The sequence below is a fragment of the Cherax quadricarinatus genome, chromosome 5, assembly GCF_038502225.1.
Source record: "Cherax quadricarinatus isolate ZL_2023a chromosome 5, ASM3850222v1, whole genome shotgun sequence".
NCBI classification, from domain to species: domain Eukaryota; kingdom Metazoa; phylum Arthropoda; class Malacostraca; order Decapoda; family Parastacidae; genus Cherax; species Cherax quadricarinatus.
The window spans coordinates 70,757,703-70,780,143 of record NC_091296.1 but is presented as its reverse complement, the minus strand read 5'-3'; the positions used below and the strand labels follow the sequence as shown (position 1 = coordinate 70,780,143).

General features: G+C 38.6%; 1 protein-coding gene across 2 annotated transcripts in view; it reads right to left on the bottom strand.

Moving 5' to 3' along the window:
* LOC128684987 (longitudinals lacking protein, isoforms H/M/V-like) overlaps window positions 1-22,441 on the bottom strand; it is a 92,501-nt gene that overhangs the window by 40,385 nt on the left and 29,675 nt on the right. For both annotated transcript variants that reach the window (XM_070103957.1, XM_070103963.1), the window contains exons 2-3: window positions 9,582-9,668; window positions 4,782-5,447 (exon numbers count right to left, since the gene is read on the bottom strand). In XM_070103957.1, the coding sequence (XP_069960058.1) occupies window positions 4,782-5,447; window positions 9,582-9,662 (747 nt within the window). In that variant the 5' untranslated portion in view covers window positions 9,663-9,668. The remainder of the gene's footprint in view (window positions 1-4,781; window positions 5,448-9,581; window positions 9,669-22,441) is intronic.

Here is a 22,441-nt window from a genome sequence, read left to right as displayed (position 1 = left end):
ATATTTTAAGGTAAGTACAGTGGACCCTCGACCAATGGCTTTAATCCATTCCAAAGAGTTAGCCTTTAGTCGAATTAGCTGTTAGTCGAATTAATTTTCCCCGTAAGAAATAATGGAAACAGAATTAATCCACTACAGACACCCAAAGGTATTAAAAAAAATTTTTTACACGAAATATACATTTCCCTACACAGAAACGAATGCTACATGCAAAATAAACAATAATTAAATGCCACTTACCTTTATTGTGGAGTTGTTGTTGAGTGATGTGCCAGCAGCAGGGGATATTCAGGTTTTCTATTGTTTGGAAGGGGAATCCCCTTTCATAAAGACTTCGGGTACCAAGTCCTTTGGTGGGGTTACCTCCCTTCTTGGTTTTTTAATGCCACCAGGACCAGCTTGAGAGTCACTGGACCCCTGTCGCACAAAATATCTGTCCAGAGAGCTCTGTTTCTCACATGCCCTTAGGATTTCCCTAAAATGGGACACAAGAGTGTCATTGTTCATGTTGCCAATATGGCTTGCAACAGCTGTGACAGGATAAAATTCATCCATAAATGCTTGCCACTTTGTAAACAATGTGCACATTTCCTTAATCCTTGATGAAGGCAACTTCCTCCGTCTCTGTTCCTCCTGCTGTGAAGCGCATTCCTGAGCTGTGATCTGTTGCTGTTGCACCTCAAGCTCTTGCAGGTCTGCAGTGGTTAGTTTTTCATCGTCGTTCTGTACTAACTTTTCTACATCCTCGCCACAAACCTCCAACCCCATGGACTTCCCCAATGACACAATAGCTTCCACAACTGGCATAGGCTCCTGAGGGTTAGCCCCAAACCCTTCAAAATCCCTCTCTTGTACACACTGTGGCCACAGTTTCCTCCAAGCAGAGTTCAAAGTCCTGCAAGTCACTCCCTCCCAAACCTTACCTATAAGGTTTATGCAACTGAGGATGTTGAAGTGATCTTTCCAAAACTCTCTTAGGGTCAGTTGAGTGTCTGAGGTCACTTCAAAGCACTTTTGAAACACTGCATTTCTGTAGAGTTTTTTGAAGTTTGATATGACCTGCTGGTCCATGGGCTGGAGGAGAGGAGTTGTATTAGGAGGCAAAAACTTCACTTTAGCGAAACCAAACTCCCCTGCAATTTGCTCTTGCAAGTCGTGAGGATGAACAGGAGCATTGTCCAGCACCAGTAGGCACTTGAGTGAATTTCTTTTCCAGGAGGTAATTTTTCACAGTGGGGCCAAACACACCATAAACCCAGTCCATGAAAAGTTCCCTAGTGACCCATGCCTTACTGTTTGATCTCCCCAGCATACACAAATTACCCTTAACAATATTGTTTTTCTTGAACACACTGGGAGTTTCAGAGTGATACACCAATAAAGGCTTCACTTTGCAATCACCATTAGCATTACTACACAACATTTATGTCAGCCTGTCTTTCATAGGCTTATGTCCTGGAAGTGCCTTTTCCTCCTGAGTAATGTAGGTCCTGTTTGGTATTTTCTTCCAAAACAGGCCTGTTTCGTCACAATTAAACACTTGTTCATGTTTTAAGTTTTCAGTGTCTATGTAATCCTTAAAGTCCTGCACATATTTTTCAGCCGCTTTTTTTGTCTGAACTGGCAGCCTCACCACACTGTGTATGCCACGGCGATTCTTAACCCTTTCAGGGTCCGTCCCGTAGATCTACGGCTTTACGTTCAGGGTCCAAACCGTAGATCTACGCCATGAGCTCAGCTCACTCTGATAAACTGTGAGTGGTACATTTGGGCCTAGATATGAGAGAATACATCTATGTGGTATGTGTGCACCACATAAAACAGATCCTGCAGCACACCGTGTATAATGAGAGAAAAAAACTTAAATCATGATTTTTCGATTAAAACAGCAACTTTGCAGTGTTTTTTCGTATGTTTTTTATAGTTGTATTTGCGATTTCTTGGTCTCATTTGATAGAATGGAAGACATATTACAGAAATAGAGATGATTTTGATTGGTTTTAGCACTGGAAATGGCTTGAAACTGAGCTCAAAGTAGCGGAAATGTTAAATTTTTGCCGATATTCAAGAGTAAACAAACGACCTCACACGTCTAATACACATCAGCTGGTGGGTCTAATATACATTCACAAATATGGTGATGATATTTATACAATTATTACAGTATTGCATAACAGTAAATCTTCTATTTTTTGGTGTGAATAATAATTCATTATGTGAATAAAAAATCAAAATGGAATTTATTTGTAAAGCCTCAAAACATAACTAATGAACAGAGGAAACGTTAGTTTAGTGCCAGGAATGCCTACATTGTTTATTCTGGACCCTATTTTGAAATTGGAATATTTTGAACTTTGTGTTAAATTGGCCAAATTAACAATTTCCGATCACTTTATTTTGTAGTTGAAACAGTTGACTTGGCGATTTCTTGTGCTCAATCGATAGAATAGAAGTAATACTAGTGAAATAGCTAAGAATTTGGTTGATTGGAATAATGTAATTGGCCTAAAATGGGAGTCAAAGTCGGCAAAATCGCCGATTCGTAAATGTCGCTGTCACATCAAAATTCGCGAGAGCATAATTTCGTCAATTTTCCACCAAATTTCGTACTTTTTGTTTTATTACCTTCACAAAAAGATTCTCTACGATTTCATAAGAAAAAATAACAAATTTTTTTTTTTTTGAAAATTCTTGGACACTGGTGCGTGACTCCAGATTTGGGCCTTGGACCCTGAAAGGGTTAACTCTCTCAAACCAGCCTTTGCTGGCCTTAAATTCATCAATATCATCACTATTTTGAGGCATTTTCTTAATGAGATCATCATGCAACTGCCTTGCCTTTTCACATATTACTGACTAAGAGACACTATCTCCTAATACGTAATTGTTTTTCGTTTATCCACACCAACAACAGTCTCTCTACCTCTTCAATTATTTGCGATCTCTGTTTTGAAATCATACTTGCGCCTTTTGCAACAACAGCTTCCTTGATCACCTTTCAGTTCGCCAAGATAGTAGTGATGAATGAATGGGGTTTGTTGTATAGCCTTTCCAACTCGGACATACGCACTCCACTTCCATATTTTTCAATGATCTCTTTCTTCATTTCCAAAGTAATTCTCACCCTTTTTACCACAGGTTTGCCACTAGAAGCTTTCTTGGGGCCCATGGTGGCTTATTTAGCAGTTACAAGCACTAAAAACACTGGAATAATACAAAATATATCGCTGGTACACGTGGAATCAACCGCAACGCCTTGTAAACAATGGCACACTGAGTCTTCGAGTGGCTGGACCCGCTCAGGCCACATGGACACGTTTGGGACGAAAGCCGTTAGATGAGTTTTTCGCCTTTGGTAGAGCCATTTTTTATGCCAAAGAATGCCACTAGACGAATTTGCCGTTAGTCGATGCCACCGTTGGTTGGGGGTCCACTGTAATACGTGTATTGTATATGCATTTTATCGCTCTAGGGAGCTTTAAGCATCGTTGTATAGTATGTGTGGGTGAGTGGTCAGGAGGGCTACCACACCTGATTTCTTAGAATAAATATTACTCACCTTTTGCCCTATATTAAGACTACAAATATTTTGAGGTAAATAATGAGTGTACTGTGTATATTTTACTTTTAAATGCCTAGTTCTATTGCTAACTTAATATATGTTAGTGTAAACTTGTTATCTTAATATATGTTAGTGTAAACTTGTTATAAATGGAAAAATGGAGTTCTGCTTTCCGGCAGTAGCCTAGAACCTAACCTGCCGAATAAGTGGGGCCCTACTGTAATGTATATTAGAGCTGATTTCTTCTATTCTGATTATTACAATATACAGTACACTACTGTATAAACATTTAAAAATATACCAGAAATGTTATAAATGGTGCAAAGATGACATTAAAACAATATCAAAGATAGTTGGCACAAACCTACCATTACAGTATGCTCCTCACTTAGTGACGAATTCATTTACTGACATGGTCTTAGGTTGGTCCAATATAATACGTGTTCACAAATGTGCCAACATTATTTATACAATTATTACAATAATGCAGTAGTTTGCATAAAACTAAATCTTCCATTCTTTGTGTGAATAAAAAAAAAAATGGAAAGCAAGCCTAATATAGGAAAGGCCTTGGGATGTAAATTATGAACTGAGGATATGTTTTCAAGTACATGTACCAGGAATATCTATAATGTTTACTCTGACCCTATTTTTAAACTAGCAATTTTTTAATTTTGTGTGAAATTGGCTAATTTACCAATATCTGATCACTTTATTGGGTAGTTAAATAGGTTAATGGGCGGTTTCTTGTATCAATCGATAGAATAGATCGAACACTAACAAAATAGCTATGAGTTTCGTCAACTGGAACAATGGAATTCACTGAAAATCGGGCTCAAAGAGGGCGAAATCACTGATGCATAAATATCGCCGAGATCGTTAAATTTGCAAGTGTAATTCCCTAAGCTTCCCATCAAATTTTGTACTTTTGGTTTCATTACCTTCAGAAAAAGATTCTCTGCCATTTCACAAGAAAAATTTTTTTTTGTTTCTAAATTCATCAACCCCGAGAACAAGTTTGAAATCAGGGGTCTTGACCCTGAAAGGGTCAAAGAGTGCAAAAGCAAAATACAAAATTCAGTAGAAAGTTAGAATCAAACAATTCAGAGAAATACAAAGGAATACCTTTATATAAACATTTTGTACCTCTCTATAACATCAGTATATTAAAATGATACAGTAATAACATTAAATGTGCAATAACTAGGAAAAAACTTGCCTCAGGTACAGCCTGCTGTGATTGACTAGATGTCTGCTCACTGCCCCTATGCTTTGTATCCTGTGCATTGGGAAGATTGGAGAGTTCATTGCCTTCACTATGGCCTTGACTACAATCCTCTGACATGGATTCAGAGGCACTTCCAACAGACGGAGAAGGAGAGATGGGTACGGCAGTAGTTCTGGATGCAGCAGGGGAAGGAGTTGGTATAGAGGCACTCGTTAATTGTCTTTGGGATTGATTTGAGCTAACTGTGTTAGGCTCTCTGCTTTCTCTATGTAGGTTTTGAGAGGGTAACGGTCTTGGTTCCTCATCTCTCTTTCTTCTCTTTGCTATGGGACTATCTTCTCTGACACACGAACTTCTTTTTTCTTTATACTCTTTAGGAGCTTCATCAGGTACCGCAAGGCCTTTTATCATTAGGCATTCTGCTGCCTTTATTAGGCCAGCCAATTCATTCTGAAGGACATTTACTTCACCTACATACATGTAATTTAGAAGAGCCTCTAATTCCTCATGTCTAATGTCTTTAAGCACTATAACAGGGTGTTTGCAGTTTGTCCTTTCGAACATCTGTTCGAAATATTCACTGCACGTTGATAAAACCAGCTTGTGAACAGGGTAGAACTTTCCATCGCAGGCAATAGTGACATCACAATAAGATTCCTGAAAATGAAAAATTAAATTACAGTAATACTAATAAAATATATTTTTAGAATTTCTTAATCAAGTATTCATTCTCTACTTTTACCTAATTTCTATCTCTAAATTTACAAATATTCAACTGTTGCTCTCCCATGCATCAGGTAACTTTTATCCTGTTTATATTGGAACACAAAAAAATTACTACAGTATCTATATATCTACTGCACATATATTAACTTGATACATAATTCTTCAACTTGTATTACATATACATTAACTACTGGGAGAAAGGTGGGCTAGTGAGAATATAGGTTGTGTGGGGTTTGAAGAGGGGTGGGATAGTTTTAAAAATGCACTTGTTAGAATGTGGGGTAGAAATCTGTGGCTATAGGAGGGTGGGTGTGGGAGGAAAGAGGAGTGATTGGTGGAATGATGAGGTGAAAGGTGTGATAAAAGAGAAAAAGGTCACTTATGAGAGGTTTTTACACAGCAGAAGTGATAAAAGAAGAGGTGAAGAGAGTGCAAAAGGAGAGCAAATGATAAGAATGGGTGAGGTGCAGTCAAAAAATTTTGCTGAAAATAAGAAAAAAAAAATTGAGAGAGAAAATGGTTAAGAGAGCCTAGGGAACAAATGGATTTGATACTTAAAAGCAGAATAGAGTTAGCAAATGGGGAGTTGGAGGTATTGGGAAGATGGTGGGAATATTTTGAGGAAGTCGGTAATTTTATGCATTGGCCAGGAAGGTATAACATCTTTTAGAAGAGATGAGGAACCAGATGTGAGTGTGAGGGAGGTGCATGAGGTATTGGGTAGTATGAAAGGGTATAAAGCATCAGCTACAACTGACGGGATCATGACAGAAATATTATAAGCAGGTGGCAAGACAGTGATGGAGTGAATGATGGTGAAAGTTTTTCTTTTTCGGGCCACCTTGCCTTGGTGGGAATCGGCCAGTGTGATAATAAAATAAAATAAATAAATGTATAAAAGAGGGGAAGGTGCCTAGGGATTGGTGGAGAATGTGTATAGTTCCTTTATGTAAAGGAAAGGGAGACAAAAGAGAATGTAAAAATTATAGGGGAATAAGTTTACTGAGTATACCAGGTAAAGTGTATGGTAAAGTAATTACTGAAAGAATTAGAGCTAAGACATAAAGTATGATTGCAGACGAACAAGGTTTTAGAGTGGGCAGGGAAGTTTTCAGTGCATTTATGGATTTTGAAAAGGCATATGAAAGGGTGAACAGGGGAGCAATGTGGCAAATGTTGCCAGTGTATGAAATTAGTAATAAGTTATTAAATCCTGTAACAATTTTTCATGAGGATAGTGAGGCTCAGGTTAGGGTGTGTAGGAGAGAGGGAGATTACTTTCTAGTAAAAGTAGGCCTTAAGACAGGGATGTGTTATGTCACCGTGGTTGTTTAACATATTTATAGATGAGGTTGTAAAAGAAGTAAATGCTAGGGAGTTGGGGAGAGGGGTGGGATTAAATTATGGGAAATCAAATACAAAATAGGAGTTGACACAGTTACTTTTTGCTGATGATATTGTGCTTTTGGAAGATTCTAGAGAGAAGTTGCAAAGGGTTGGTGGACAAGTTTGGGAGGCTGTGTAAAGGAAGAAAATTGAGTGTGAACATAAATAAGAGTAAGGTGATGAGGGTACCAAATGAGTTTGATAAAGAAAAACTAAATATCACACTGGAGGGAGTATGGAAGAAGTGAATGTATTCAGATATTTGGAATTAGACTTGTCAGCTGATGGGTTTATGAAGAACGAGGTAACCATAGAACTGATTAAGGAAAAAGGGTGAGTGGTGCAGTGAGGTATTTGTGGAGACTAAAGAACATTACCCATGGAGGAAAAGGGAATGCGTGAGAGTATAGTGGTACTAACACACTTATATGGGTGTGAAGCATGGGTTGTAAATGCTGCAGCGAGGAGGAGGTTGGAGGCAGTGGAGACGTTGTATCTAAGGGTAACGTGTGGTGTAAATGTTATGCAGAGAATTCAAAGTGTGGAAATTAGGAGTATTATTATTCAGAGGGCCGAGGTGGTTTGGTCACAGGATGACTCACAGCGTGTATAAATCTGTAGTGGAGGAGATGAGGGGTCGGGGTCATCCTAGAAAAAGATGGAGGGAGAGGGCGAAAGAGGTTTTGTGTGCAAGGGGTTGGGAGCAGGGTATTATTTTGTAAAGGGATTCAGGGAAACCGGTTAGCCGGACTTGAGTACTGGAGGTGGGAAGTACAATGCCTGCACTTTAAAGGAGGAGTTTGGGATATTGGCTATTTGGAGTGACATCTAAACTGTCATATCTGGGCACCTCTGCAACGACAATGATTATGTGTGAATAATGGTGAAAGTGTTTCTTTTTGAGTCACCTGCCTCAGTGGGAGATGGCTGACACATTAAAGAAAATAATTTACATCATCTACATAATGTACATCTATTACAGAATTTTTTCACTTTCTCTGCATATTTTTTTATTAATCCTTTGACTGTCGCAACCCCTAATCCTGGTGTCTCCTGGTGTCGAAAGTTTGTTAGAAAAAAAAAATTCTTTCTTATGAAATGAAAGAAAGTTTTGTCCCGATGGTAATGACACCAAAAGTACGAAATTTGATTGAAAACTTACAGAATTACACTCCCGCGAAGTTAGCAATCTCAGTGATATACATATGCATCGGCGATTTCACCGACTTTGAGCCCAATTTTCGACAAATTCCATTGTTCCAGTCGACCAAACTTATAGCTATTTCTTTAAAACTCCATTTTTTGTATCAACTGAGTACAAGAAACCGCCCATTTACCAATTTCAACTACCAAAGGAAATGGTCAGAAATTAGCAATTTGTCCAATTTCACACAAATTAAAAAAGATGCCAATTTCAAAATAGGGTGCAGGATAAACAATGCAGACATTCTTGGCACTAAAATGACATATCCTCTGTACATTAGTCATCTCCAGGCCCCTCTTATATTACTCTTGCTTTCTATTTTAAGTTTTTATTCACACAAAAAATAGAAGATTTACGGTTATGCAGACTACTTCATTATTGTAAAAATGGTATGAATAATATCAGTGCAGTAGTGAAAGAATATCAGACTCCCCAGTTGACGTGTATTGGACTTGTGGTGGAATTTGCTTACTCTTGAACATTGGCAAAAACAAACATTTCCGCTACTTTGAGCTCAATTTCAAGATCGTTTTCATGGAGAAACTAATCAAAATCATCTCTATTTCTGTAATATGTTTTCCATTCTATCAAATGGGACCAAGAAAATGAGAATACAACCATAAATACTATAGGAAAATACACCTCAAAGTCGGAGTTTTAATCAAAAAACACGGTTGGAGTTTTTTTTCTCTCATGCACTGCATGCGGCAGGAATTTTTTATACAGTGCACACTGACCATACAGGCCCATTCTCTCACATGTGGGCCTACCAGCTTTCTCCTGCTTGATTTGAAGCCACTAGAATTATTGAGTATATACATGTCCAAAACACTGGCTCGTAAGACGTATGTATATGGCCGAAACAGTCAAAGGGTTAATAACTCTTACATAAAGCTACTAACTACTACTAATTTAGGTTCTAAACATGATTGTTATAGATTTTTGTACTTTAGTTTTAAGCATACATTGTCGATAAATAATGCCGATTTAGGACAACTTCAAAAAAAATCAAGCGAGATTTTTGTCCACTGGGGATTCCGCAATAAAAGAAAAATAACATGCACTTGGGGAGAAATCATTCACTGAAATAGCCTTTTCTTATGCAGCTCCATGATTTTCAACAGGTTGCCAGTGTCTGTTAGGTCAGGAATCTGTTAATTACAGTTTTAAGTCTTAGTTAAATGTGCATTTATTTTCTAGAGCTTATGATCCTAATGATTATGCTGTCACTCTTTAGTATTTCTTCTCTGCTGTTGTTGCACTTTGGCTTGGTGTGCGAGTGCTTCTAAATTTTGAAAGAACAGGTGCTCAAGAACAACAAAATCCCAAATTATTACTACTACTATTACTGTAATACTACTACTACTACTTTATACACAACCTAGAAAAAACATATATCTTAAATTAACTAACATTCTCAGAAACACTTTCATTAAGAAAGCAATATGCAAACTTAAAGGACTAGTTTTGTTCACCTTGTTCCTGATAGTGGAGAGGATATGGAAGAAAGTGCTACGGTGGTTGTTCCACTTCAGAGATAACAACCCGCTCGCCATGGCTGTCTGAAAGGTAAAATTTTTTTTTAGGAAATTGTACTTTCAAAATGTAAACATTACAAAATTAATTGAAACTTATTTTATACACTTTGAGAAGTTCTTGGTTATGCAGAGCATTTTGGGCAGACTAAAACTTGAACTTGGAACTGGTTTGACTTTAAATAATTAAATATTGTAACTGCTGAATTGAGATTCATGTGAATGTTAATATATAATCAAGTTATCTGATAACATTATTAAATTTATTAATAATCTTAAGTAACAAAACTGTATATACATACTAAAAGAGCAATTATAATATAAGATAGCAACAAAATTGCACTACCAATTTTAGTTATTGCTACTGGGGGAAGAAATATTGTAATGACAATAAGTTCTGATTGGAATCTGGATAGGCAGGCTGTGTTACATATATATATCTGACAGTTCTATTCAATCTACATAATTTTACTTTAAATTCATTTTTTTTTTTTTAACTATTTGGAAGCAGAAGGCAGATAGGGAATTTCTGACTATTCTGAAAAGGAGTTTCATATATTTTTAAGACATATATTTGTATGGAGCTTCAATTCACTCATGACACCATTCAAACTGAACGCACCTTCTTTATCAGCATTTAAAAATATTTAAAAATAATTTTGTTTTTTAAAATGGTAGAGAATCTTTTTTTTTCTACCTAACTAGAATCTACCTGGAATATGCTCCGAGGGTCAATGCCCCTGTGGCCCAGTTGCTGATCAGAGCTCCTGGTGGATCAAGACCTGATCAACCAGCCTGTTACTGATGGACACACCAGAAATGCAAGCTCTGACATAGTACAAAACTAGGCAGATGCAAAGTTGGAATTCGGGTAGCACTTCATGCTACAATTTTGCCAACTTTGAAACTTATTTTAGGACAATTCCAATGCTCAAAGCAACCCAATTCCTGGATATTTCACTAGTACTGTATGCCTTCTGTACCATCTGATTGCAACACACTGACATTCCATTATCGGAACTGCCCTGAGGAAAAGCACCCAGAATCAACCATTTTACAACATATACTTCTAGTCTGAAACTGACAAAAAAAATTCTTTATTTCACTACTATGTCTTCCGATTTATCAAGTGGCACCAGGAAACAACCAATAAAACCATGAAAACCATCATAGAAAATGCCCCAATTCATTATTTTAACCCAAACACAATGTCCCCTGGAGTGAACTGGGTCCCAGGAGTGACCAGGGCCCCCAGGAGTGACCAGGACCCCCAGGAGTGACCAGGGCCCCCAGGAGTGACCAGGGTTCAAAGCATTTGTTCATGTGAAAAGTACTACTGTAAATCCATAAGTCATATAAAACCTGGGGAATGACACACAATAAAGTGAGATCTTGGGAAGGAGAGGGCAAGTCCATTCCCTTTGATAACAGCCCCCCACCAACATTAACCCTTTCAGGGTCAAAAGGCCCTCTCCCAGACTTGTTCTCAGGGTCAACAATTTTTCAAAAAAAAAAAAAAAAAAAAATTGTTCTTATGAAAAAATAGAGAATCTTTTCCCGATCATAATGACACCAAAAGTATGAAATTTGATGGAAAACATACAATATTATGCTCTTGTGAAGTTTGCGATCTCGACAATGTTTAGACATCGGCGATTTTGCCCTCTTTGAGCCCTATTTTTTGCCAATTTCAGTGTACTAGTTGACAAAAATCATAACTACTTCACTAGAACTCCATTTTTTCTATCAAATGAGTACAAGAAACCACCCATTTACCGATTTCAACTATCCAATAAAGTGGTCAGAATTTAGCAATTTTGCCAATTTCACACAAATTTCAAAAGATGTCAATTTCCAAATAGGGTCCACAATAAACAAGAAAGACATTCCTGGTGCTAAAATAACATTTCCTCCGTTCATTAGTCACATCCCCAGGCCCCTCTTACATTCTTCTGCTTTCCACTTTGAATTTTTGTTCTCACAAAAAATAGATTTACTGCATTAGTGTAGAAATGGTGTAAATAATATCAGCGCACTTGTGAAAGAATATTAGACTCACCAGTTGACGTGTATTGGAAACGTAGCATGATTTGTTTGCTTTTGAACTTGGGCAAAAATCAAAGATTTCTGCTGCTCTGAGCTCAATTTCAAGGCACTTTTCATTGTAAAACCACTCAAAATTGTCTCAATTTCTATAATATGTCTTCAATTCTATAAAATGAGACCAGGAAAACTAGAATACTATCATAAATACCAAACGAAAATACAGTGCAAAGTCGCTGTTTTAAACCAAAAACACTGTCAAAGTTTTTTTTTTCTCATTATGCACTGTGTGCTGCAGGATTTTTTTTATACTGCGCACACTGACCACATAGACCCATTCTTTCATATGTAGGCCTACCAGCTTTCTCTCACTAGATTTGAGGGTGCAAGAATTTAGGCGTACTAGTACGTCAAAAACCCTGGTGCGTAAGCCGTACTAGTACGTCGGAAACCCTGAAAGGGTTAAGGCACCTCCCTTGAAGGATTGCCCCACAATAACTAATAAATTCTAGTATACAAGCATATCAGTAAGCAATAGACTGGTATGATTAATGTTTTGTGTATGGGGCCATTAGTTTAAGTCAGTGGTTCTAAACCCTTTTAGGGTCCGTGCCATAGATCTACGGCTTTACGTTCAGGGTCCAAACCGTAGATCTATGCCATGAGCTCAGCTCACTCTGATAAGCTGTGAGTGGCAAATTTGGGCCTGGATATGAGAGAATACATCTATGTGGTATGTGTGCACCACATAAAACATATCCTGCAGCACAGTGTATAATGAGAGAGAAAACTGAGACCGTGATTTTCAATTAAAACAGCGACTTTGCAGTGTTTTTTCGTATGTTTTTTATAGTTGTATTTGCGATTTCTTGGTCTCATTTGATAGAATGTAAGACATATTACAGAAACAAGAGATGATTTTGATTGGTTTTAGCACTGAGCTCAAAGTAGCGGAAATGTTAAATTTTTGCCGATGTTCTAGAGTAAACAAACGACCTCACACATCTAATACACGCCAGCTGGTGGGTCTAATATACATTCACAAATGTGGTGATGATATTTATACAATTATTACAATATTGCACAACAGTAAATCTTCTATTTTTTGGTTTGAATAAAAATTCATTATGTGAATAAAAAATAAAAATGGAATTCATTTGCAAAGCCTCAAAATGTAACTAATGAACAGAGGAAATGTTAGTTTAGTGCCAGGAATACCTACATTGTTTATTCTCGACCCTATTTTGAAATTGGAATATTCTGAACTTTGTGTTAAATTGGCCAAATTACCAATTTCCGATCACTTTATTTTGTAGTTGGAACAGTTCACTTGGCGATTTCTTGTGCTCAATCGATAGAATAGAAGTAATACTAGTGAAATAGCTAAGAATTTGGTCGACTGGAATAATGTAATTGGCCTAAAATGGGAATCAAAGTCAGCAAAATCGTCAATCCATAAATATCGCTGACACATCAAAATTCGCAAGAGCATAATTTTGTCAATTTTCCATCAAATTTCGTACTTTTTGTTTTATTACCTTCAGAAAAAGATTCTCTACCATTTCATAAGAAAAAAATAGCAAAAAAAATTTTTTGAAAATTCTTGGGCCCTGGTGCACACTTAGAAATTTGGCCTCTGAACCCTGAAAGGGTTAACCTTGTTGGAGGTACTGAACCCTGCAAGTTTTATCTGTGCATTCACCGAACCCTTTGTAATTGGAAAAATGAATTATGATTTCTTCAATATACGATTTTAATCAAAACTGCAAATCATTGTGACTTTTGCTGTTGCCTTTCAGACACAAATTCAGAAATGCACGACTTCACCTTGGCAAGTGCCACTCTCATATCATTTTTGCAACAAAGTCTGTTCCTTTTCTTCATTTTGATGTCTACCATCCTCAAAAAGGATTGCTCGTAAAGATACATTGTAACAAATGGTGTGAGTATCTCAAGGGCTTTCTTAGCAATAAGATTTGGTGGCACCAAAACGTTGAGAGCGTTGTTGTTCTGAAGAGTTACTGTTGAACCTGGCTCTGCTGAAGTTCAATGATTTCGTCAAGGTATTCATCATTGATATCTGCTGTTGCAACACTGAACGTAAGCAGCTGTCAACAGGCTGGATAATATCATGTCAGGTAATGGGAACAAGCCCATTATCTGTCTCAGTGCTGGTGGAAATGATATTGGGAAGGGTAGGAGAGAAGAGCTGCTAGATAAGTACAGGTCAGCTATAGATTTCATTAAGTCTAAGGGAGGGATCCCAATCATATGTAGCATCTTGCCTAGAAGGGGAGTAGGAAATGAATGGTTGTCTAGGGCAATTGGTGTAAATTGCTGGCTAGACAGATACTGCAAGGAACTTGCAATCCCATTCATTGACAACTGGAACAACTTTTATGGCAAACATGATATGTATGCAAGGGATGGGGTACATCCCTCTGGGGCAGGGGTGGTAGCACTTGCAGACTCGATTGAGAAGGCCATTGGTGAAATGCCTATGATTTTAAACTGATAGAAGATAGAGGTATGGGTGTGTGTGGGAAACAAGCAGGTTGCAACACTAAGGTTGGAAACAGTAAATGTATAAAAGGCATTCAGCATGAAGTTATAAATAAAGACAATAGATCAGGTCAGCAAACAAAGGGGGACAGCAGAGGGCAGCAAGGGACTAGCTCCCTTAAGGTTTACTATACTAATAGCAGGAGTGTAAAAAATAAGATAGATGAGCTAAGATTAATTGCAAGTGCAGGAAACATAGATATTATTGCTATAACAGAGACCTGGCACAATCTGAAAGATAGAGAGATGCCCTCTGAATGCCACATACAAGGCTATAAATTATTCCACACTGACAGGGTCAACAGGAAAGGTGGTGGAGTAGCGATGTATGTCAGAGACAATTTAAATTGTTGTGTTAGACAAGATATTAAATTAGAAGCGTCAGCCACTGAATCTGTTTGGTTACAGCTTCTCGAGGGCCGAGAAAAACTAATTTTGGGTGTGATTTACAGGGCCCCAAATCTTGATAGGGAGTGCAGTAAACTTCTATGGGACGAAATTCGTAAGGCATCTACATACGAAAATGTTGTGCTAATGGGAGATTTCAACTATAGACAGATTGACTGGAGCAATTTGACAGGAAATTTAGAGTCAGGTGACTTTCTTGATACGATCCAGGATTGTTTTTTAAAACAGTTTGTGACAGAGCCAACTAGGGGAAATAACCTCCTTGACTTGGTTCTTGCCAGTAGGGAAACACTAATTAATAATCTTGAGGTTAATGATGAGCTTGGGGAAAGTGATCACAAATCACTCAGTTTTAATATATCATGGAATTCCCCTAATAATGGCAATCAAGTCTCCGTCCCTGACTTTCGCTTGGCTGATTTCATAGGACTGAAAAATTACTTAGGTGGGCTGAACTGGAATGACCTGACTAAGGGTCAGGTAGGTGGTGATGGTTGCCGATATGATGCTTTCCAGGGCATAGTTCTAGCTACTCAGTCAAATTATGTTCCAAATAGGGAAATCAGATCAAACAAAAATGATCCTAAATGGATGAACAATAGATTAAAATATCTGATTGGTCAAAAGAGGCATATATAGGCAAATCAAAAGAGGAGAGGGGCAATTAAGAAATCGATATATTCAGTTAAAGAGAAATAAAAAAGGGAATTAGAAAAGCAAAAAGAGATTATGAGGTTAAAGTTGCAAGAGAATCGAAGACTAACCCAAAAGGATTCTTTCAGGTATACAGAAGTAAGATCAGGGACAAGATAGGCCCACTCAAAAGTTCCTCGGGTCAGCTCACTGACAGTGATAAGGAAATGTGTAGAATTTTTAACACATACTTCCTCTCAGTTTTTACACAGGAGGATACCAGCGATATTCCAGTAATGATAAATTATGTAGAACAGGACGATAATAAACTGTGCACGATTAGAGTCACAAGTGACATGGTCCTTAGGCAAATAGATAAATTAAAACCTAACAAATCCCCAGGTCCTGATGAATTGTATGCAAGGGTTCTAAAGGAATGTAAAGAGGAGCTTAGCACACCTTTGGCTAATCTTTTCAACATATCACTACAAACTGGCATGGTGCCAGATAAGTGGAAAATGGCAAATGTGATACCTATTTTCAAAACAGGTGACAGGTCCTTAGCTTCGAACTATAGACCAATAAGCCTAACCTCCATAGTGGGAAAATTTATGGAATCAATAATTGCCGAGGCAGTTCGTAGCCACCTTGAAAAGCATAAATTAAACAACGAATCTCAGCATGGTTTTACAAAGGGGCGTTCCTGCCTTACGAATTTATTAACTTTTTTCACTAAGGTATTTGAGGAGGTAGATCATGGTAATGAATATGATGTGTATATGGACTTCAGTAAGGCTTTTGACAGGGTCCCACATCAGAGACTATTGAGGAAAATTAAAGCACATGGAATAGGAGGAGAAATTTTTTCCTGGATAGAGGCATGGTTGACAAATAGGCAGCAGAGAGTTTGCATAAACGGGGAGAAATCAAAGTGGGGAAGCGTCACGAGCGGTGTTCCACAGGGGTCGGTGTTGGGCCCCCTGCTGTTCACAATCTACATAAACGACATAGATGAGGGCATAAAGAGCGACATCGGCAAGTTTGCCGATGACACCAAAATAGGCCGTCGAATTCATTCTGACGAGGACATTCGAGCACTCCAGGAAGATTTGAATAGACTGATGCAGTGGTTGGAGAAGTGGCAGATGCAGTTTAATATAGACAAATGCAAAGTTCTAAATGTTGGACAGGACAACAACCATGCCACATATAAACTAAATAATGTAGATCTTAATATTACGGATTGCGAAAAAGATTTAGGAGTTCTGGTTAGCAGTAATCTGAAACCAAGACAACAGTGCATAAGTGTTCGCAATAAAGCTAATAGAATCCTTGGCTTCATATCAAGAAGCATAAATAATAGGAGTCCTCAGGTTGTTCTTCAACTCTATACATCCTTGGTTAGGCCTCATTTAGATTATGCTGCACAGTTTTGGTCACCGTATTACAGAATGGATATAAATTCTCTGGAAAATGTACAGAGGAGGATGACAAAGTTGATCCCATGTATCAGAAACCTTCCCTATGAGGATAGACTTAGGGCCCTGAATCTGCACTCTCTAGAAAGACGTAGAATTAGGGGGGATATGATTGAGGTGTATAAATGGAAGACAGGAATAAATAAAGGGGATGTAAATAGTGTGCTGAAAATATCTAGCCTAGATAGGACTCGCAGCAATGGTTTTAAGTTGGAAAAATTCAGATTCAGGAAGGATATAGGAAAGTACTGGTTTGGTAATAGAGTTGTGGATGAGTGGAACAAACTCCCGAGTACAGTTATAGAGGCCAGAACGTTGTGTAGCTTTAAAAATAGGTTGGATAAATACATGAGTGGATGTGGGTGGGTGTGAGTTGGACCTGATAGCTTGTGCTACCAGGTTGGTTGCCGTGTTCCTCCCTTAAGTCAGTGTGGCCTGACCTGACTAGGTTGGGTGCATTGGCTTAAGCCGGTAGGAGACTTGGACCTGCCTCACATGGGCCAGTAGGCCTTCTGCAGTGTTCCTTCGTTCTTATGTTCTTATGACTCTCTGGTGGGGCAGTATCTGTCGAGAGACTTTGTGAGCTCATCAAAGTGCATGGCAATTCCTTGCTTCAGTTCCCCAGGTACAGAAATGTCTCCAATTCCAGCCGCATCTTCGATCTTACATACACAGTCATCCAGCAGGGGAAAGTCTGCGAAGTTATCATTGTCTCTTCATTATTTCCATAGCGGTAGCTTTTTTTGAAAAGCCTTCAGGTTTTCTTCCGCCCTGTATCTGTCAACTGAGACAATTGAGAGCACTGAACATATCAGCCATGTACGCCAAAATGAGAATGAGCTTAGAATTTTCAAAGCAATCTGTATGACAATGTTGGGGCTCTTGCAAAAACAGGGCTAATTCCACACGCAAGGCAAAAACATGATTCAGCACCTTTTCCCAGGATAATCATCGAACATTAGAATAGTACAAAAGTATCTCAGATTCAGAGCCCATTTCATTACAAAGTTATTTGAAGATGCGGTGCTTCATAGCACTTTCACACGTAGTTCACGAATGGGACACACACTGACACACACACACTGTGTGACCTCTGCCAAACCCTTAACCCTTTCAGGGTCCGTCCCGTAGATCTACGGCTTTACGTTCAGGGTCCAAACCGTAGATCTACGCCATGAGCTCAGCTCACTCTGATAAACTGTGAGTGGTACATTTGGGCCTAGATATGAGAGAATACATCTATGTGGTATGTGTGCACCACATAAAACAGATCCTGCAGCACACTGTGCATAATGAGAGAAAAAAAATGAAATCATGATTTTTCGATTAACCCTTTCAGGGTCCAAGGCCAAAATCTGAAGTCACGCACCAGTGTCCAAGAAATTTTGAAAAAAAAAAAAATTATTTTTTCTTACAGAATTAAAGAGCATATTTTTGTGAAGGTAATAAAACAAAAAAAATTAGAATCTGATCAGTACTTACCGAGATACAGTGCCAAGAAGTTTGTAGAAAATGATGTGGTGGCGGCAACATCGACGAATTCCACATACGCGTATTATATTATTTTGTTGTTTTAGTTGTTTTTTCTTTTCTTTTCCAATTTTTTTCTATTCCTACTAACATTTGGGGCCTGAGAGACCAATACTGTATATAATTTATATATATAAACTCACTGTATTGAACACAATAACCGCACTAAAGTTATCATATTATTGTTTACCACTGTTGTTTATTACAATAAACATGCACAAATATTGTATAATACTAATGTTCTATCATATATTTACATATTTACAATCACTGGACATGGTTTTAGAACTGCTGGAGCTTGTGGAACTCCTTGAAACAAGGCACCATGCACAGAGGCACCTTACATTCCTCACACATAAACCGAGTGTCTTTGCGTCTTTGTTGCCGTCGTTTTGTTTGTGCACAGACAATGCATCTCTTCTGAGCAAATTTCTTTTGAGTTGAAGGAAGCTGTATTATGAAATGATCACCTTCTCTTCTCAAACGCTTGGGTATATTGTGATGAATTCGAGGACCATGTTGTATTGCAGGTGTTGTTACCTGGTACTTCATTATGAGTTGTCTGACAACAGACAAACAAAATTCACCATACGGTGGTCTGTTACCAGTCTTTATTTGGTACATATTATATGCATTCAGCATTGAAATGTCCATGAGATGGAAGAAAAGTTTCATGTACCACTTGTAACTCTTACGAACACAGTCAACAAAACCAATCTGCATGTCACACTTGTCAACCAAGCGCATGTTTTGTGTATAATCAATCACTGTCACTGGTTTTCGAATACGTTCATTAGTCACTCGATCAACTTTGCCACTGTCTTGCATTTCATTACGGTGAATGGTTGTCAACAATGTGACATCTCGTTTGTCATGCCACCGTAATGCCATGATGTCATTGGCAGTAAACACCTGCACGTCATCACCACGAACACCTGCGTTGAGCCTGGGCATATGTTTACGATTAGAACGCACTGTGCCACACACATCTGTCTTGTTCACTCGCATGAAATCACTGAGTAATGGGCTTGTGTACCAGTTATCGGTATATAATGTATGGCCCTTACCAAGATAAGGTGCCATCATGTTTCTCACTACGTCACCTGATATACCCAATAACATCTTGGTATCTTTCAATGTTTTACTACCCGTGTATACAACAATATCCAACACCAGGCCACTGTCACAATCACAGAGTACAAACAATTTTATACCAAAGCGGTTCCTCTTGCTTGGTATATACTGCTTGAATGACAGTCTACCTTTGAACAAAATCAAAGACTCGTCAATTACAAGATTCTTGAATGGATAAAAGTATATCCTGAACTTTTGTTTGAGATACATGAAAACATTTCTAATCTTGTATAACCTGTCACTTCTGTCAGGCCTGGTTTTGTCAGAGAAGTGCAACATACGTAACAGTAAGATAAACCTGTTCACTGGTATTATTTCACTGAAGGATGGGGTACAAATTAGCCGATCTGTGGACCAGTATGCTTTTATATTATGCTTATAGACGTGAGGCATAAGCATTATTGTTGCAAAAAGCAAATACATTTCTGCAACAGTCGTCTCTTTCCACCTGTGTAGTCTTGACTGTGGTGATAAGATCGTATTTGCCATGGTGTACTGAAAATACTTATTACTTTCCCTGACAATAGTTTCCATCAATGGCTGGTCAAAGAATAATTCAAAGAATTCCAGTTCATTGGCCGTGGTTCCAAGGGGACAGGTAGGTAGAATTCCACTTTGCGAGTCATCAAAGTGGTGAGGGCTGGGAACAAAATTGGGATTTTGCTGCCAATCCCAGATACGGTTTGCTGGTGGATACTGGACATCATAGGCTGGTTGTACGGGTGGTTGTGGCGGGCTGGTGGGTGACGCTCCGCTTTGTCCTTGAACTGACGAGTCAGCAGCGTGGGTTCCCGCGTGGCACAGCGAGTCACGCATGGCGGTGCCACTACCACCACCAGCCCCACTAACACCATCCACTGATGTCTGTGGCCCATCCATGCCAAGTGTAGCCACATCATCCTCACTATCACTACCTAAAACGGGTGTAGGGCCACGGGATGTACTCCGGGATGTACTACGGGATGTACTCCGTCCCCTGGGCACAGCATAGGGTACACTACCCGAGCGCATGCGGCGGCGAACATACCGACGCTTCACTGGTGAATATGTTTCCTCACTATCACTACTCGAATGATCGTCGAGCGCAATAAAATCACAATCCACGTCAGAATCATCGTCATTACTGAAGTCAGAGGCCAGGCCACGGGAAAATATTAGTTTTCTCTTACGTTTAGGAACACCCGACCGTGAGTCACGAGTGCCCACACCAGAGGTAGAAGGTCGAGGATCGTCGGGGTTTTCTGCACTATTATCGATATCCTGGTCATTATTTTCGGTCACTAACTTATCAAAGCCGTAGAATTCGTCTTCATTTCCACTTCCATCAGTGTCAGAACTATCAGACAGGAAGAGGAGAGTCCCAATTTTCCGGGGAGTGAGAGCTGACTTGCGACGAGACATGGTGAACAAGGGTGACTGAGCCAGCGTTCCCACAATGCTATGCGGGCGCCTAGATTTTTTGTTTACGGCGCACACCCATGGCGCAGACCCATTCTCTCATATGTAGGCCTATGAGCGCTTTCGCGCTAAATTTGACGGCGCTAGAATTTTGGCGTAGATCTACGGTTTGGACACTCACCGACCAGCCGTAGATCTACGGGACGGACCCTGAAAGGGTTAAAACAGCAACTTTGCAGTGTTTTTTCGTATGTTTTTTATAGTTGTATTTGCGATTTCTTGGTCTCATTTGATAGAATGGAAGACATATTACAGAAATAGAGATGATTTTGATTGGTTTTAGCATTGGAAATGGCTTGAAACTGAGCTCAAAGTAGCGGAAATGTTAAATTTTTGCCGATATTCAAGAGTAAACAAACAACCTCACACGTCTAATACACATCAGCTGGTGGGTCTAATATACATTCACAAATACGGTGATGATATTTATACAATTATTACAGTATTGCATAACAGTAAATCTTCTATTTTTTGGTGTGAATAAAAATTCATTATGTGAATAAAAAATCAAAATGGAATTTATTTGTAAAGCCTCAAAACATAACTAATGAACAGAGGAAATGTTAGTTTAGTGCCAGGAATGCCTACATTGTTCATTCTGGACCCTATTTTGAAATTGGAATATTTTGAACTTGGTGTTAAATTGGCCAAATTAACAATTTCCGATCACTTTATTTTGTAGTTGAAACAGTTGACTTGGCGATTTCTTGTGCTCAATCGATAGAATAGAAGTAATACTAGTGAAATAGCTAAGAATTTGGTTGATTGGAATAATGTAATTGGCCTAAAATGGGAGTCAAAGTCGGCAAAATCGCCGATTCGTAAATATCGCTGACACATCAAAATTCGCGAGAGCATAATTTCGTCAATTTTCCACCAATTTTCGTACTTTTTGTTTTATTACCTTCACAAAAAGATTCTCTACGATTTCATAAGAAAAAATAACAAATTTTTTTTTTGAAATATCTTGGACACTGGTGCGTGACTCCAGATTTGGGCCTTGGACCCTGAAAGGGTTAAAACTGACTCGCTGAACCCCTGGGGTTCGATCAAACCCAGGTTAAGAACCACTGGTAAAACCCTTAAACTGTCCAAACGTAGATCTACATTCATGTGCGTAGCACTCCGACCTTTATTTTCTCCATTTGAAAGCATGTAAAAAAAACAGATCTACGTCTGGAGCGCCACGCACGTGAACGTAGATTTACGTTTGGACAGTTTAAGGGTTAAGTACTGCATGGGGGGGGTGTTATTAATAAAGTACAATTCTCAAGTACACTATCAAAAATACTCCAACCCTTATTATTTTAATATGGTACAATTTAAAGAATTGGGACATGACTGCCGAGTGCTACATTCAAGGGTTTAAGTTGTTCCATATAGATAGAAATAATGGGAAGGGAGGTGGAGTAGTATTATATGTATGAGAAATTATAAATTGTTGCATAAAAACAGGAATAAAAATGGATGGATTAGTCACAAAATCGGTTTGGGTAGAATGTCTAGATCAAGAAAAACTAATTTTAGGTATAGTATACCAACCTCCAAGTTTAG